The following is a 19,255-nucleotide window of genomic DNA, read 5'->3' as shown; positions in this document are numbered from 1 at the left end:
TCCGGGGCAGTTGAACTCCATGGAGCAAAGATAACCTTCCTTCACTCTCCAAAAGTTCAAGCGACTGTGAACAGTTATGTTCTATTTGAATTTATTGAATATAAGATATATAACAAATTTTGTTAGGTGAAAACAATCAAATATCTTTCCAAAACCATTGTGAAATTTAACAGTATATCCTACAGTATAAATATATTAAAGAATAAATTATAATAATAAAAAAAAAAATGTGTTACATTTTTCAAAATTTATCTTGGTTTTCTGTTTCTGCTTCAAGCAAGTTTACCTTAAATAAGATTTGTTACTTTGTTATCCATACTGGAAACAAATGAAAGGATTATAATTAATGCTTTTAAAAGAAAACTCATTACTTTGATATTAATTATATTATATAATATTATAGATGTATCTGAAGCATGGGATAGTTATTTTGTAGTTTTATTATTAAGTTGAAGTTTCGGTTTCTTTGACTGCTGTTATTAAGTTATCCAGATTATGACACTCGTAAAAAACAACTCCTGAACTTATGCAATATTAATCAATTCTAAAAATAACATTGGGACTAAGTTAACAGCCTTTTTCAGACAAAAGAACCGTTAATATACTGATATTATCAATTATGTTACAAATTATCCAAAAAAGCGTCATTTAATGAAATTTCAGTAATATTTTAGCATTTCTATATCTTATTTAACTTGTTTATATGTTTATGTTTTAACTTTCACTTTCTATGTTCTATATCATTGAAGTTATTGAAAGATTATGATTTTCTGACTAAGTTACTTCATTATTCAATATCTTCATTCCCGTAAGCTAAAACCCGTCCGAATAACAACAGGTGGTAGTTAAGGTACTAAACTATTGTGTATTGATAATTTTATTCATTTGTTATGCATTTATCAAAAAGTGTTTTTCCAGCTCAAACTGTATTGAAAAGTTACATTTTTATCCATTCTCGTTCAACTAACCAGAGAAAGTGAAATTTTGCCTTTTCAGGGACTTTGTAACCATTTTACCTAATTATCCAGCAAATTTCGTTGACTTTAAGTACAATATTTTTTGATTTATTATCAAAAAATATTTTTTTGATTTTTTGATATGTCACAGCTAGCTTGCCTTTTTTAATGAACATGTCCATATGATAAAAATAATTTGCGCGCTTACAGTAGTCAACCTTATTTCCCCGTCCTTACTTATCACAAACACACCTTAGGCGCTAAGAGACCGCACACACATTTGCTCCCTATTTTTCATTTGAATTGCTGTGAATCGCTGGAATTCAATAATTGTGTTACGATTATCATTTTCACACAAGTGATTCTTTGTTCTTAGAACATCATTAATGTGAAAACAAGAAATTTATTCCATCGATAGAAATAGTTCAAAGTTCATCACTGATTGACTTTAAAATCAATCAAAAAACATAAAAAAGAGCCCTTTTTAAGTTAACCAGGGCAAAGTTTTTAAAGCTGTATTATTTGACTGAATGAATATTTTTTGAATTTTTTTTCGCTTAATATGACGTTTTAAGATTAAAGAATTTCTGATATAGAAATGAAGATCATAGCATTATTCTCATTTTCAATTTTCTATTTTTTTAATTTTCTTTTTTTTTTTGATAATATTCCACTCCAAATTATCTTTTTAACAAGCACAGAACCACTATCTACTTCGAATTTTATCAAAAGTTACAGCCTTTTTTTGTCTCTGCTCCAAATTATATTGAGACAGACTTTAAATAAAAGTATTTCCAAGCAAACTTCTGATACTTTTTGCCTTGCAATTTTCAAATCTTACGTTTTTAGATTTTTTTACAAGAATAATACAAAATATATGAATACATTATGGTTTGCATTGAAGGAAGAGTGGCCTCTGCATCATTTACAGTATTTGCAATTCTGGCATTGTATCAAGTTCGCATAATCTATGGTGATTATTGGAGCTACATTTATTGCCTTGCAACTTTTGGATCTGCTTTTGCTTGTGTTTTGGTGCTACCTTATAATGACATTGTAAAACGATCTGCCCTCTTGGGTACAGTATTTGGCGGCTCATTTGTGTTAATGTTTATTGTCAAGTCACCATGGAATGTATTCTTCATGTATTTTGCAGCACTTTCGTTTTTTCACTTTTCAGAATATTTCATGACAGCTTTATATAATCCTCATCGTTTGAGCATCGACTCATTTTTACTAAATCATAGTTTCGAATACAAGGCAGCAGCAGTAGCATCTTGGATTGAATTTATTATCGAAGCATATTTCTTCCCGTCTAGTAAGAGATTTGGAATGTTATCTTTCATTGGCTTATCAATGATCATTTGTGGGGAAGTTTTCCGTAAATTGGCAATGATCACCGCAAAATCCAATTTTTCTCACATTGTGCAATCACACAAGAATGATGGACATTTGTTAGTAACCAATGGTATTTATGCTATCTCTAGACATCCGGCATACGTCGGTTGGTTCATTTGGAGTGTAGGTAAGAAGTTTTTATTTAAATGTTGTTGGCTACTCCTACTATTTTTACAGATTATCAGCTAACTGTCTTAAAATTCAATCCACTTTTCTCAAAGGGAAGAATGATAGAAAATCACACTGTTGAGAAAGAAGAGCTTGATTTGATCAGGAATTCTGCTTTTTGCGGAACGACCGTTTTGAGGGCGCGAAGCGCCCGAATAGGGAGTGTAGCATCCTTTGGCAAGATCTGCGTACGCGGGGCGTAAATTTATATTATGTTCGAAAAAGTGTTTCCAAAACTGCTACCTCCGACGATAAATGTCGACTTTGCTCTGTATTGAAGAATGGCACCATGTTTAGCCACCGAAAAGAAGCATTTACCTCGTAAATTTTATTGAAAAATAATTTTAGTAAAACTTTGGTTCTGTCATTGTAATTTTTTTCAAAAATCACACATATCTTTAAAAAAAGTAAAAGTGTATCTAAAATTATATCGAGTTTGACTATCCAATCAAGTGCGAGATGTTTGTTTTTGTGTCGTTGCTGCTACTTTCATTTTTGCCCACTTGCGAAACATAAACAAAGATGGCGATTTTTGTCAAGGCAGAATCCTGCTGATTTTTTAAGCTACTGGATGCATCCTTTGCTTGTAAAATGACGTTGCTGCTGTTCACACTTAATGGAAATTTTACTCGAGTATCATTCTAGGTTTTTTTACCACTTCCTCTGGGAGAGGTGAGATCTGTCCTACCCTGCACTTGCTGATGTGGTGGCTGTCAACTGCTGAATGAAATTTTCGATAAATGGTCACAATGGTCTGATGGTTGTTTACCTTGTGGCATTCAAACTTCATGGTACGTTTTTGTGATAATTTGATTGGAGTAACCGCTCCTATTTACATCAATTGATCTCACCGAAAAACTATTTTTATGACTTGATCAAACCAAACCAAACAGCAGTCAAGTCAGATTTAAAACAATATTTGGATTTCGAAATATTTTAACGTTTTATAGACTTAATAATTTTATTGGAAATGTCATTATTAAATTTTACATTCAGCGGGCATTGTTGCCAAACAATGATTTTTTTGTCACGTTACCGTTGTTTAACAATTTGAGTAAATGCTTTTATATACAAATCAAAGAACATTGAATATTGGGTGATTGTGGTCAGTAATATTCGTTGAGGCGAGGAGGTACGATGTGGTTTGAGATCAAGCACATTACACGATTCCCATCCATCCAGATTCGATAATACAATTCGATACCTTACTTGAAAACAGCTCTGGCCGAAACATGTAACATAGAAATTTGTAGATAATTTGTAGCATAATTAAATTATAATGGTATTTTTTTCTCGATCCTCGTCCAATATATACAATTTCGATATACAATAATGTACGTATAATGCAACACAAGAAAGGGGTAAATTGTGAATGTGTGTTTGAATGCAATGATTGCTGCCTTACTACAATCTAATAATGTTTCAAGAGGTTCATATACAAGAGATGGGTAAAAGTCATTGCAAGATTTGTTTTTTGATTGCATGAATTAGATGAATGTATGAAAACTAGAAAATGTACTGAATTACAGTATAAACTATTGATACCGTCAACTGCTCTAACTTGGGACGATTGGTCAAAATATGGGACTGGTTGATATCTGGTCTGTATTTTCACTTACTGTTAAATATCTTTGACTACAAATTTGTTTTTGTGTATTTTTTAATACGCCGTTCATTAAGTCAAATCAAAACAAATCAAATGACTTTGGAGGTTCGGTGAAATGGTGGCCGAATTGCCGTCCCATGTTTTGTCAGATAGTCCCAAGTTAGAGCAGTTGACGTTATTTTTGTGAAAATGGAATCCACTTTTTACTGTTAGCTAGGACATCCTACTTATCAAAAGCTCTATTTTCTTGATCACGATTTCACCTTGAATATTCAAAAACTACAACAGCAAAACAATCAAAAGAAAGACTACATGATGCTTTTTTAAGACACATCAAATTATTTTTAGTTCAAACGCCTTGTATAGAATACTCTCAATATGAGCTATGATGCTAATTTTTAGAGTTTTAGTTTTTATTTTTGATATTATTTTTTGTTATTTTACTGTACCCTGTGGAAAGTTGTATTGATCAGATATTTTTGTAATTTTGATCAGCAAGATTTTTTAAAGCTGTTACAGTATAAAAGTATCACAAAATCGAGTACAAATGACTTTTATTTCAAATACCCCCAGGTGCTTTTGGAACTCTGTCTTCATACATTTCTAATTTTTCAAACATTCTCACTGGCAATAAATTCAACGTGAATTGTAAGTAAGGTCCTATTAGTTTTTCTTTTTTTTGTAATTCTGCATTAATAATGGAGTAGTACATTTTGAGATTTCTTCGCTTTGCGAAAACAGAACGCTCGTTCCGCAACCCCTTTTATGTTGATTCTTTTTTTATCTATTGGAAAGGGTAACACGATTAGAATATGGTATCAAATTTCCTGAATATTGTACAAAATTGTATATTTTTTAAAACAAAATACATGCTGAAATTCTCTGTATTTTATATTGTATTCCAGGAACACAGATATTATTGTTCAACCCAATCTGCTTGGTTGGATACACATATGCAAGCTGGACATTCTTTAACGAGCGAATTTTTGATGAAGAAGCCTACCTGCTGGACTTCTTCGGTGAAGATTATGCTGTTTACATGAAGAACGTTGCTACGGGAATTCCTTTTATTTATGGATGTGAAAGCTTTATCAAGTATGACTAGAATTAGTAGCTTGGTATGATGGTGATAATTGATAGGTAGAGAGGCTACTTTGAAGATGTTTAAGGGAGTTTCTAAATGGTTAAGGTCATTTAGATTGGATTCTTAAGATCGCCGTTCTCATGACAATTTAGTGCTTTAGAATAGTAATATTTATACTGTGACTTTTATCTTCGATATGCAACTGGATTCAATTTCAGATTTTAAACTTGTCTTAATGCATTTCATTGAATATTATTCCAGTTATTAAGGCAAAAATGGGTACAGGGACTTGCTACTACACACCTGGCAGATTTCAAAATAATGAAGCTTCAAGGTGGCATTGATAGGGTTGGTATAACTTTATTAGGGCAGATCGTCAACAGCCAAGTTGTATTGTTTTTTTTTTGTGAAGATTGGGAGGCTTTCTGCGCAATTTTCAAGGTCATAATCCAGTATTCCCAAGGGAGGTCCTGAATCTTCCTGAAGGCAAAACTTAGGGAAAATGGCATTTTAAAGCTTTTTTAGGCCTGTAAATATTTCAAAATAATCGCAAATCTTGTCTTTTTTATTGTACTGTCAGCTGTAGCAGCATTTGTTGTACTGAATTTCATAAGAAAAAAAAAAGTAAAATAAAAGGTAAAATAAAGCAAAATCATGCCAGTCTTTTTTTGAGGCAAGCTTCTATCAAATGAGTTTAAATTTTGACCCAAATAAATACTACACTTCATATTTTCCGACTTTCCGTTTCGACGATCTACCCTAGCTTCATGTTTTGCTTGACAGGGTCAGCTTTTTGTCATCGTTGCAAAAATTTGCAAAAATCAAGAATTCGGCCAAGTTTCATTTCAAAATTTGTCTCAGTAGAACGACTCTATCTCTTCAGATGTGATTTTCAAACATTGCCTATTTGTTTTGGCTAACAAACCATGCTAAACAAGCTTAATTTTAAAGTATTCTCTTGTATTTTGCTTTATTTATTATGTCAATAAAGTTGTTTATATTTTAAAACTAGATTTTATCCTAACTTTGGGAAGTTTAACTCCAATGTCTTTATTCTCAGATGCCTAATAATTAAAGGTGGGGAAAATAGATATACTATTTTCAAACTCACTATTTTCACACTCGCTCACTTACGTGCAGGAGGTTTGGAAATTATTCTTCTAAATAAATACCTGAAAATAAGTTAAATTTGAAATTAGCTTTTTAACTAAAAATCATGAATTTGTCAGCAGAAAATGAAAACATCGAAAAATTACCAGTGGGTTTGGCTCATTATGAGGCACCTGAGACTATAATAAACTGTTTTCTTGACTATTTATCGTCATTAATTCAATATAATCGAAGCTTTGTGTAGAAATAGGTTTCATTGTTTTAAAAGAGTTTAGGAAAGTTTTTAACTGCACGTTTTTTAGACAGTCACTGTTGATACATAAACAGAAACTGCCACGACATTTTTTATTGTAAATTGTTAGAAAAAATATAGATCTTTTAACATTATTTTATATTGTTTCCTATTGATTCTTTTTGAATTGTCATTTGAATTGTCATTTGCTTTAAAAAATGTTCCTTTGCTGAGAGTCTTGTCTTTAAAGGTTTCGATACATATGTAGTGGTTTCTTGATAACAATTTTTAAAAAGATTCAGCTCTTTCTTTTGTTTCAGGATGTCAGTACTTAAATCCAAGACCTCTTTTGTGTCATTTGTGAATTTTTGGGAATTTTTGGCAATTTAACACTTTCCCAATTCTGACATATGTACTGGCGTAAATAAATCCAATTAAAGTAATTTTAGTACCTTAGATTCAACACCTTTTTGGTATTAAACATAGTACCCAATGATGCTAAAAACATTTTTTCCATAAAACCGCCTCATTAAATGTCATGAGAATTTAGTACTGCCCCCTATTTGTATCCAAATGTTACTTTCCAACTTCAAGGTGTGAATCTTTACCACACTATAGTAACAGGAGATAAAAAATATTTCATGACTTTCCTTTCCAGACTTGATATGAAATAAACATCCAGGATGACGTCATCATTGAGAAGGGAATATGCTGCATGGCAAAGAGTGTTGAACGAATTCTGCCATCCGCAGATTCTTCAAGAGTACGGTCAATTTGAGGATGATACGAGCAGGATGAAGTTTCTCGATTGCATGAGAGGTTTGTGGCGTTAACAGTGTAAATCGCTAATTTTAACTTATTCTAACTTTCAATCCTTTAATGACATTATTTGACGTCTGTTTCCCCTGAGATTTGATTTAGTCGTTTTCCATGTTTTCAATAAATGTATTTCATTACCGATCGTGTTCAAAAATAAAGGCCTGTTTTGTGACATTTTTAAAGTGGCTGACAATTTTGTTAATAAAATGAGTATTTTTGGTGGCTAACAGTTTATTTTTTCACCAAGCATAAGTAGAACGATTAACCTTTCCAATTGTTTTGGAGCGAAATTAAGTGGCTCACTAGGTTACAAGATATTTCAAGATAAGCTGAGTCGTTTATGTGGCTGACAACACTGGTGGCTTTTTGAAACCAACCAGTTTCAAAATGTTGCTCCTTTATCTGTTTTGAGATAATATGATACCTCTAGTTACCGATTCAAGTGTCATTTTCAAACAAACCATTTCCTCCTTTGAGGTGGCTGACAAAACACATATTTGGACATATTTGGACCTGGAGCCACACATTTTACTCATTTTACCATTTTTTTCATCAAAATATGTTCTTTGTGTAAATACCGATCATCATATAAAATTTCAACGTTTTATTTGAAATATTTCCCAAGTTATTCAAGAAATACTCAATTTTTGAGTTCCCTAAATGTCACACTATTTTTTAACATGATCTACCATCAACTTCAGGTTCGTTGATTAACCAGATGACCACTCACTCATTAGATGGAGGAAAAGAAGGAGGAGACAAAACTTGTATGTATTTCTAAGCCTTACACCTTTGCTTTTAAATAATAAACTCATATCACACATGGTAAATGCAGTAGAACGCTGGACAGATTGCATTGAGAAATACACGCTTTTTCCTTTATAATTATAAGAGTATACTTTATTTATAAGAATATTCATGATGAAATTGTCCAAGAAATTACGAATGTGCTAAAAATACTATCATCATGGAAACTAAACCTAAGAAAACCATTTTTAGAGCCTTTTACCTGTAAATTGCCAATTATTCCCCAGCAATGCTAAAAAGTTTCACAACAATGCCAATTTCTTGCTTTAGGTGTATACTGCATGCTAGATTTAGACTGGGTTTGCATCCTAACCTAAGATTTTTCCCAAAAAGAATAAAAAATATCCATGATGAACAAAAACCATTCCTATAAAAAAGCATATAAATCTGATTTTTAAAAACTTGTCAGAAATTATTCTGAAATTTCTGAAAATTTGTCACTCTTTAAAAATTTTCCTTAAAACTAAGTTACCATACACAAAGCTTATTATTTTCAAGACTTCTCGAAAGCTTGTCGTATATACATTTAAGTCCGTCCAATCTCATTTTTTCATTTATTCCACTTTCAGACGCGGGTGGTCATACCATCAGCGCCCAAGAGAAAAGAATCCTCGTGCAAGCTTACAAATTATTTGGCTGCTCCTCGAAAATGAACCATGAATTCTACGCTATGATCAAAGATCAATTATCACATTGGGCCATACCAAAACCAATTCATGACGTGATATGGCGTCACAACTTCACCATCTTCCATACAAAGTTCAAGGAAGCCTCTGTATCAAACAAAAGTCATATCATGACGACAGACGCAGCTGTTGTTAAGGAAACCAACAAAAATGGCGTCGATTTTTCGAAACTGACTAAAGTACGTTGTTCAAGTCTGAAACTTTTCCATACCGCAAAAGGGAAGTATATAGAAGGGAAAATTGTAGTGGCTCCTGTCATCTTTGTAGGTATAACCACCATCATAGAGGACGATTTTGGTGATCACGCCCAAGTGACTTTTTACAACATGATTCAAAGTACGGATAACAGATGGGAATTAGCAGAAGCCAAATTTCCAATAGGTGGGCGTATCCGTGTAGCGGAACCCTTCTATAAAGTCTTTCAAGATGGGAATCGTGGAATTCGGGTGGACTCGCCCACTGAAGTACAGATTTTGGGCGGAGAAAATCCGTTTGACATGACAGAGATACGTGAAAGAGGGAAGGCTTTGATGCTTAATAACGAATATATAGCTGCTCTGGATGTTTACGTTGAAGCTTCGAAACACTTTTCCTGCATCCCAACCCTCCTTAACAACCGTTGCCAAGCCGAAATCCGCCTGGAGCAATACGAGGAAGCACTTTTAGACGTAGCAGCTGTTTTATTTCTCGATGAAGCGAACCCAAAAGCGAAACAGCGTTATGAAGTGGCTTTCTCCAAACTGAAGCAAATTTACGGTGATGATTGTCAACTTGTATGGAAAGCCGTACTTGAGAATTCACACGTGGGGCGTGACGCCCTCAACGCCACCCGTGGTTCAAAAGAGGAAGGAAACACAGCTTTTCGTGAAGGGCGTTTCGAAGAAGCAAAACGCCAATACACGGGCGCTCTAAATGACAAAGATGTCTGTACATTGTTAAACAATATTGCTATCGTTTGTTTGAAAACAGACATGTTTCAGAGCTCAATCTCTGCAGCAAATGTCACTTTAAGAATTGCTAAAAATAGTGCTTTGAAACAGAAAGCTACTTTTGCAATGACCAAAGCGTTCTCCATGCTTGGTGAGTTAGATATGGCAGAGCTCAGTGGACGGGGTGACGAATCGCTTGAAGATTTTTGGAATGAAAGTCGAAAGCCGATGCAAATGTTGCTCAACATTCTGGAATGTCTGCCACAGTTTGCCAACATTGGTTGGAAACCGACCTATACTGTAGGGCTGGAGGGAAAGAATTTGCCAATCAATTACTGTGTATCTGAAGCTATGGAGCACAGTTTTATCCCCGGTAGAGGACGTGGCTTGATTGCTCGACGTGATATCTTTGAACACGAAGTGTTGATCGTGGACCGGATGATATGTAGCAAGCGAGGTGATCATGGTGCAGAAGACGGTGTTGTATTTTCTATGAACACAAAAACACATGTAGTGGAATATCAACAAAAACGTAAATTAGTCACCAAAATACTGGAGCTTAGTAAATACGATGGTTCTTTCGCTAAAAAGCTTCTGTGTTTGGAAAACCAGCCTCGACAAGCCATCTTTGAAAAGCTCCCTTTGATTAGTGATCTTGATTCGTTTGGTTACCGAACCCTAAATCATCATATTGCTCCTTTCTTACCACAAACGCCAAAACAGTGTGAAGTCGATACCGGTCTTTTGACAATCAAAATGGTAGAAGGTATCCTTGACGTCAATACTTTCGGATGGGATGTAGACAAGGAGCAAGGCGTTTCTCTTCTGATGCGAATTTCCCTCTTGAATCATGATAAGAAACCGAACTGTGTTTTGTTAGCGATCGGAGACTCGATGGTTTTACTGTCGAAATGCGAGGAGAAGAACTGACCATTAAGTATAGTGAAGATGTCAAGAAATGGGGAATCGGGAATAGATCTGTATGAAATGAAGAAGTCATCAGGGAATCGGAACTAGTGATGATGATGAGTTGATGTGGTTGATGTTCTTAAACGCTTTGAGTAAATTTGCACCCTGAACTGTTCGTGTTATTTAAAAATAAAAACGAAAAATATTTATTTTAGATAAGTTAGATATACAGTTTGCCTGGAAAAGAAGGTACTCTTTGTTGAAAACTTATTTTAATTAGTTTGGGAATTGAATATCTCTTGGTTGAACTAAAAATTCCATCTTTCTATTTCATTCTATCATATTATATATTCCAGTGAGGTTTTAGGGTTTTACTATAGATAAAACCTGAGTAATTTGCATGTGCCTATCCAAATTGTTTGTGTTATTTATGAGATATTTCTATAAGTAAAAACGAAAAATATTTATTTTGAAAAAATTAATTATATTTTTTGAATTTAGAAAATATTTGTCGTGTTTAAACTTTAAGCTTTGTAGAAATTATCGGTTATCAGTGGTAAATATTGTTCTTATTGACGTGCCTTACTTGCTTACCAGCCTATTGCTCACTACGAAAATAAGGATGCATTTCTTGATATGTATAAGTCAAGATGAATTCATTTTTTGGATTTTGACCCTTTTTTTGTTATTTTTAGTAACAAACAGAAGTTGATTCAGGCCTTTTTCTGTTACTTTTGTATTTGGTGAAACCAAATTAGATCAATTTTATGGTCTCATCACATTTCTATTAAAGATTGATAGTGTTTATAGTTTGTTTAAAGAAAAAGCCTAAATATTAATTTTGATCAATTTGACATAAATCCCACCTAAAAATAAATTAGAATATCAATGTAACGATATGATTATATTTCTATGTTTCATTTTCAGCAAAAAGAGAAATAATGGTTTGTGGCTTGTACAACATTCTTCTTGTGGGTTTGTTGAAAATGTGCCCAGGGGAGGAGTCTGTATTCCAAGCATCAAACGGAAATTAGCCGGAAATTAATGGAGAGAAGGTATTATTGTTTAATGTTCTACTATTTTTCTTTTCTTCCTTTTCTTTGTTATTCATTAATTGGTTAGTATGATTAATGACTTTGTTGTACTACAGTCTTTGATATCTTCATGACTTTATTGCTTTTGAAATTTGATACACTATGTTCATGCAACGGATTAGAATAGGTGGATTAAGAACTCATAGAAAACACTCCTCGTTAGGTTATCAAACTTTTTTACGAGTTTGCTAGCAATTAAAACTTGATAAGTTGTAAAAAAGTTGTAAAAAATCATTACTTTCAACATTTTCATTGGTCATTACGTATCACGTGGTACATTTTAAATAAGAAAATGCACTTTTTTAGCCCTTTCTATCCAATGCAGAAATTAGCCAAATAATTTGAAATTTATTTTCCTAATTCTAAATACAGTCTTCTTTCACCAGTATGCAACCCATTCGTGACCCATCGATAGTTTCTTAGTTATAGACCATACGTTAATTTTCACTTATCTAAGATTGCCATTGACAAAGATTAAAAATTTACATTAAAACTGGTCTAGCGTTTGTTGATGCTAAAACTTAAGTGCAGGATTTAAAATATTTGCAAAATCATCAAAATTGATCGAATCATAGGAAAATCGTTTTCGAAACTGTATAAATTGGAAAATTGTTCTTATAAAAACAATGAAAAAACTAAACGAGGAGTGCGCAGAGTCATTTACAGATTTTTCTTGTAACAATGAGAAGACAATGGATCTCTCTTGGGAGCAACGAGAGAAGTTAATCCACCTATTCTAATCCGTTGGTTCATGTTTTTGTGTACTTTATGGGTAAGTATTTACTATACACATTTACAGAAATAATGACTTGAGAAACTTTTTTGTGACATTATTCTCTTATAAGCCCTCTCTGGTTGGTCTCTTCTTAGAACCACGAAGTAAAAATTTATCGATCTTGCATTTTGGTGATTTTTCCCTCTTTACAGGCTGTGAGCTTTACGTATTTTATTACCTAGAGATTGATTACAATGTTCAAATGATTTGCTTGTGAATGGCTATTTAAGGACTGTTTTGTGAGTACACTTTCTTCTTAATGAAGCTTCTTTTCAAGTCTGTCATCCTTAATGATATCTTTTAATAGATCTTAGTAATGCTATTTAATTTTATTAGCATGCCATTTATGTTTGATAAGATTTTAGAGTGTGATTAACGGAAGTGGAAAACTCAATTTCTTATTACAAATTTATTGAAACCAATACCAATCCTGATGGTTTCATCTGATAGTTTTTTTTAGTTTTTGTGGTCCGTGGATTACTATGGACTTCACTCGTATCCTTTCAATTATCTAAACCGATTTTCTTTATCTTTGGGATATCAACTTAAAGTTTGGTGCTATGATTCCAGAACAGTGGTGTGATGTAAGCTTATGTTTTGTTGTCGATTCTATCCTTATTGTTTTTGTTTTGTTTTGTGGTATAGTTAAGTTTTTTTGAAGTGCTTTCTGACGACTTTCGGTGTTTGAGTTACTGTGTTTTATCTTAATTACATAGTTTCTAGAGGGATCAAAACCCCCCTTAAGTGCTAACCCCCCCTTAGGAAATACATTTAAAATTTCACTCCCCCCCCCCTTAAAAATCTAGTATAAATGAAACGATTGTACAAGAGTCATAACTAGTTTAGATGATGAAAAAAATTGAAATTTTGCATAATTCAAGGAAGATCCCCCTAAGGAAGATCCCCTCTTAACTGGCAACCCCCCCCCTTAGGAAAGTCATACTTTAGCACCCCCCTTGCTTTTGGTTCATCAAAACCCAAGACCCCCCCCCCCCCCCTAAATGTAAGGGGGTATGTAATTAATCTTAAACCTAGAAATTCATTTGGTATCGTTCTAAAACGCCCACCGGTAAAATCAACAAAATTTTGTCAATATTAAATTACTTACCTTTTTTCAAAATATTGCATCCTTTTAGTCTTCCAAAACCTCTTGCGCAATCTTTTTAAATTGACGTCAGACCGGATGTGTGCTTTATCCAGTTAGGTTGCTCTTAAAAGATGTTCCTGCGGAATAATTTCTCAATCCTGGTGTAATAACGTGATTTTGACCCCTTATGATCTTTTCACATTTCACCTTGAAACAGAAAACCTTTTCATGCTAATGAGGATAATTAGTTCGTAGGCGAACTAATGCTTTTTAATGTGATAACGAATTTGTTGCTCTCTCCTTTCGTGAAAGCAAGTTTTTAATCACCGTTTCCTCCTTACAAATCAAGATGAACTTTTCATTATTATTGTGACTGTTTTGTGTGCTGTGTGTTATTTTTTATTTTTGTTGGTTACGCATTCGCTGAGCTTTGATATTAATACAAATAGAGTCGACGCTCTCTAATTCGATTTTCAAGGGATTTTCACCGAACAAGGGAGCATATTGAATAGTAAGTAGATCATCGTTTGGGAGAGTTTCTTGTTGCCGGTGACTTTCAATAATATCGAACAGTAGCACGTCGAATTAGAGAGCGTCAACTGTAGATTTAAAAAACTGTGCATTTCCAACATCAAAGCTATTGAAGCCGTATTCGGGGGCGTTCAGTGCCTCCATATAGATTATGCTATACTTAGTTTTAGACTCGACAGTTTGTAAAATAATGCCATCAGAGGTTTGAAATTTGATAATGCGATGATGTTTTGAAAAAATTCAATCTGTGAAGGTATTTTAATTTGTGTTTTGTTCATCTCTTGATACTTTTGACCTTCTTTTATAATATGACTTAAGTGGATTTCGTCTCTTCGATGTTTTATGATAGTGTGGTATTAAAAAACATTTTTAGCAAATTTATTTGGAGTTGCTTTTGATTTGAATGCATCAGAAGATCAAAGATGTATATGCATCAAAGGTCATATTTCGAGAATGTTATTGCATGGTATTAAAAGAGGATCGGAATAAACTTGTTCTAAGGGGCATATTGTGTATTTGTTTTGTATAGACGTCGTTGACTTTTGATGTGTGTTGTGTGGCATTTTTAAGATCACGGATAGAAATACCATCAGCCTCGCGCTTATCTTGCGTAAAGCGTATGGATTACAGCAATGGATTTTGAATTTCATGTATCGGGTCTGTTACGGAAAGATTTTCGTCTTGCTATTCAAGTACGTCTTTTTAAATTGTTTGCCGATTTTCTAACCCTTTAGCCCTTATTTACTGGCTTTACTTAGGCCTTCCCTCTGACAAGAAAATACATGTCTTGTTGTCTACGGGGGCACCCTGGAGACTTTAAACGTGGTAGATTTGTTTAACATTGGGATGGGCTTTTTAACAAAACCATATTTGTCGAAAATTTCGCCTTATATTTAAACTGTATAGGAATAAACAGGTAGTTGAGATTGAAGCTAATTTAGAATCTACTACTACAAAGAAAAGATTGAGAGTTTTTGGTCATAAATTAAGTACGGGATATATTGGTTGACACAGCCAGATAGATATTTACTTTATCTCACTTTCAAGAAATCCATATACAAATTCAATAAAATTTTCATGGATGCGACTCGAGTCAGGAACTCATTTACCAAGTTGCTATAGATTTTCTTTCTTGTAAGGTTGCATCAATAAGGAAAAAAATATCCAACACTCGTGTTTACTTTGCATGATGGTATGTAACTATCTGTTAAGAGTAATTTATTCAGGATAGACAGTCGAACGAGAAGTTAACTTGACTCCCGAACGGTAAGATCTCCCGATTAGGTTTTGAAAATATCTCGGCACCCAAAAAGGAAGATAGAGAATTCTTCCTAATTCGGAAGATCTGCCGGTTTAGGAAGGTTTGATTTCTTCAAAACAGAAACGGGAAGTAAGATAGAAAAATGTAAACAATGAAACAGACTGCCCGATTCAGAAGAAAATCCTTCTAAAATTCAGAAAATCGTCGCCTCAACATGAAGCACTTCATTTGTCGTTTTTCAATCAAACAGTTAGTATGAACAATTTCAGGTGAAAAAATGTTTTAGGTATTTATTCTTTCGTTACCTTTCGTCAAATTTTATCCTCTGATTTTTGATTTTCGTAGCATGGGATTCTTATAAAGTAGACTCTTATAAGAAAAATGAATATACTCATATTGTGCACCAGCCCTTGTTTACTTCGTAAGAACTAATGACCGAAAGGTATATTATTGATTTGGGACATAATCAGTGTGAGAAACCAAAAAAAGAAACCATGAGACACGCACTTTTTTTCTTGTGTTGGTGGGATGGAGCATGTTGCATTGCACCAACGCGAAAAAAACTTCTCGTGTCTCCAAGCCTTAAGTAAGATGAAATTTTTTTTTTAAATAAAGGAAAAGATACTAAAGTCGAACTCAGTGCGGCGTGCACGTTCGACTATTTCAAATGTAATTGATAATTGAACTTTTAATGACTGGTTGTCTACTCTCACTCCGTTACTCACGTAATTTTTTAGTTTCTATTGCCAATCGATTTGGAAAAGATGATCCGCCCGATGTATCACATGAAGTTAAGACTAATGATCTCTTCTTTGATTGGCTTCATCTATCAGTGATTTTTATGGTGATCCTGAATTCAAATTAGTCCAGACCAGAGCCTCCCATACAAATGCTTCTTAAGACCTGCCCTCCCTTTGTTGATTAGCGTCTGATATGTATCAAATGGTATTAAAGTCAGAACTTATTTCAAGCGCTCAATTAGCAGTATTTTTATCAAAGTTGTGACTTTATAAATTAGCATTTTGAGAGAGGTACTAGTTTTTAATAGTGGTATGGTATTTTAAAATGACTTTATTAATTATCATTTTGAGAGAGTTTTCTAGCGATATCGAAACTGAATTCAAGTGGCTTAAACAAACTGTGGTTATGGGAAGTGTCATTTCAATGTACATTATACTGTTCTTAAAAAGGAACTCTTTGTTGTTAGAAACTAAAAATATCCGAAACTCGTGGTAGCAAACTCATCACTTAGTTATCTTATTTAATGTGAAAATTACTTATAATCAGTTTCAAATGATCTCTTATTAATTAACAAGAGTTGATATTTTTTTTTGCTTGTTGTCATGTTATGGTTTATTCAAGATGAAGTCTTATGTTGACCAGTTCGTAAAAATGAGGGCATGACTATGTATAATTTTTCAAACGGAATTCTTTAAAGATGACTAATTTGTTGTGATTTGATAATCAGCGTTTCGTATACACACCCCTGTCTCATTAGAGATTTAAAGATGCTGAGTTAAATCTCTGTGCTGGATATGGAAATTCTACTGCTGGGATAGACTGGAGTCGTTTATAATGCGTGTAATACAGTAGTATAGGCGTTATATGATAATACGATTATTGTTACTGGATTTAGTTTGACTAAAATTGTTCCTCTATTACTTTTTGCTTTATTTCTACTATGTCTGAATTAGTCGTCTAGCTTTCTAGACTACTGCTGGGATCGAGTAGGATTCAAAAATCTTTTGCATGATTTTACGATCGATTACTTACCCGTTGACCGACCTGAACTTGTCGGCCTCCAAATGCGATTTTCCACATTATATTATATTTCAATATAGTTTTGAGCGACCGTAGTGCAGTGGTAGAGCATCCGGCTATGGGTCATACCAAAGATTCCCAAAATGGTACTTGATGCTTCTTTGCTTGATGCCTCTCTGCTTGATGCTCAGCAATTAGGAGAAGGATCAAGGGTACGTGGAGATCCAGGGAGAAATAGTGGCGCCCTCCCCTACCTTCGGGTAGATAGCTATCAAAAGAGGAGCCTTCGGGTCACCTCCGACTGCGGTCGCAGACTTCCTTACTTCAATATAGTTTTACTTTTTCATTGTTCATTTTCAGTGATGGAAAAAACAACAGGACATATCATTTCAACGTTGCTTTGTATATTTTTTTCCTTATTGGATAATTACACAGACATTGCACAGAGTGTGATCCACTTCTGCAACCACAAGAGATGGTATGGTCATCTCACCATGGCGCTTGTTGTGGCGCCCGCCCTCATCAATAGTGTGTATACCGCCTGTATGTTTTACTGTAATAAAGGACGGATTGTACATAACGTTAAGTTCCCGTATCCAAAAGTTGTTTACGTGTTATGTTTTCTACTTCATGGTCATTACGCACGTCAAATCATTTGGATATACGCACTACGTACGAAAGCGCTTAACGAAAGACTGGCCAAAGAGCTTGTTTCAACTGGACGAGATATGAGTTTTTATTTGGAGATATTTCTTGAATCGATGCCTCAAATGATGCTACAGTTATATATTATGACAGTCATTTACGGAGAGTTGCGTTTAATGGGATGCATTACGTTGTTTACGTCTTTCGTTGCGACGTCTTGGGGATTATTATTACTTTATAACGACGGCAAAGAACGATTTTTCGCTTTTTTGATCAACGGATTCTGGCTTGCATCACGTGTTTTATCACTAGCCGTATTTTCGAGTATCCGACGATTTGCTATATTCGCTATTTTGTCTGTGCATTTCCTATTCGTCCTTCCGTTATGGTTTTACGAAAGCAAGAGACATCCGTTAGCGGAAGAACGGCTAACACGACGCGGGTTTTGTCATACGTTTGTTTCGGACTTCTTTTTCGCTATCTTGTACGCCGTATGTAACACCGTCACGCCGATGATCACACGTTATTACTTCCCGTTGTCGTTCATGTTTATTATAGAGAACGTCGTATGTGCCGTAACCGTTTATTACTTCGGTGAAGTCAAACGTATCGTCAATGGTGAAAAGGCTTATATCAAATTCAAGAACTGGCCCTACGCGTCAACTTTCATGGTAGGATTTTATACGGTCACGATAATTGCGTTTTTATTAACACTTACAGTTCAATTAATAAAATGTTCGAATCGAATTGATAAAACATTTATGCAATCGAACATTCGAAAGATCATCAGTAAAATACGACCGATTGAAGCGATTAAGAAATCAGTTTTCAGAAGACGTGGGACGAATAACGAAGCCGGCTTGAGAACAATCAGATCTGAAAGTTGAAAATGGATTTTTCTGTATATATTACGAAAGTATACCTATTTTATGGTCTGACTAGATTGTGGTAAAATAAAAATTGTAAATATGATCTTTGTTTATAAATAAATAATGTATTAAAAAATAATGAATTAATTGTGATAAGCTAAATTATTTTAGTTTCTTTCTTCGGTTTTTCTTCGGGCTAAAGGTTTTTTACCACCTATTTTATTTTGAAAAAAACATAGCTCGAAAACTGAAGAAATCGTAAGCCTGGACCAAATGTCGTTATAAGGGTCCACCCAATTTAATCATGACTTATAAATAGTTCCGCATCCTCATTTAATAGCACGATAAATCTTTATTTGATTTCAATTTTGACACTTGCATTTAGGACCACTATTATGACCCTTTTACATTAATCCGTTGCAAATTGAAATTTGCTTAGAATTTTACTTATAAGCCCATTTCATAGAATATTTGCGTCCCCTTGCTATTAATTTCGGGCACTCTTATTTTTCGACCTCCTTCTTAATT

The 19,255-nt window shown here is 33.9% G+C and overlaps 3 protein-coding genes across 5 annotated transcripts; all 3 read left to right on the top strand.

Moving 5' to 3' along the window:
- Positions 1 to 1,786: 1,786 nt before the first annotated feature.
- On the top strand, positions 1,787 to 5,319 carry LOC136803245 (protein-S-isoprenylcysteine O-methyltransferase-like). The gene is made up of 2 exons (XM_067059970.1): positions 1,787 to 2,481; positions 5,034 to 5,319. Exons 1-2 carry the CDS (start codon positions 1,845 to 1,847, stop codon positions 5,231 to 5,233), a joined length of 837 nt encoding a protein of 278 aa, XP_066916071.1. The 5' UTR covers positions 1,787 to 1,844; the 3' UTR covers positions 5,234 to 5,319.
- Positions 5,320 to 7,216: 1,897 nt separating this feature from the next.
- Positions 7,217 to 11,145, top strand: LOC136803244 (uncharacterized). Its single transcript, XM_067059969.1, has 3 exons — positions 7,217 to 7,373; positions 8,075 to 8,140; positions 8,750 to 11,145. The coding sequence occupies exons 1-3, from the start codon at positions 7,238 to 7,240 to the stop codon at positions 10,723 to 10,725; spliced, it is 2,178 nt and encodes a 725-aa protein (XP_066916070.1). The 5' UTR covers positions 7,217 to 7,237; the 3' UTR covers positions 10,726 to 11,145.
- Positions 11,146 to 11,679: 534 nt separating this feature from the next.
- Positions 11,680 to 18,866, top strand: LOC136803240 (uncharacterized). Of its 3 annotated transcripts, none has more exons than XM_067059965.1 (2): positions 11,680 to 11,759; positions 17,574 to 18,866. In XM_067059965.1, exon 2 carries the CDS (start codon positions 17,576 to 17,578, stop codon positions 18,743 to 18,745), a length of 1,170 nt encoding a protein of 389 aa, XP_066916066.1. In that variant the 5' UTR covers positions 11,680 to 11,759; positions 17,574 to 17,575; the 3' UTR covers positions 18,746 to 18,866. The 3 variants fall into 3 exon arrangements, with proteins under 3 accessions (XP_066916066.1, XP_066916067.1, XP_066916065.1); XM_067059966.1 differs by lacking the exon at positions 11,680 to 11,759 and adding an exon at positions 12,752 to 12,812; XM_067059964.1 differs by lacking the exon at positions 11,680 to 11,759 and adding an exon at positions 14,800 to 14,883.
- The last annotated feature ends 389 nt before the right edge of the window (positions 18,867 to 19,255 follow it).

This window comes from Clytia hemisphaerica, unplaced genomic scaffold (genome assembly GCF_902728285.1).
Source record: "Clytia hemisphaerica strain Z4C2 unplaced genomic scaffold, Clytia hemisphaerica genome assembly, whole genome shotgun sequence".
NCBI classification, from domain to species: domain Eukaryota; kingdom Metazoa; phylum Cnidaria; class Hydrozoa; order Leptothecata; family Clytiidae; genus Clytia; species Clytia hemisphaerica.
Note: the sequence above shows the minus strand (reverse complement) of the source record. Positions and strands in the feature narration are given on the sequence as shown.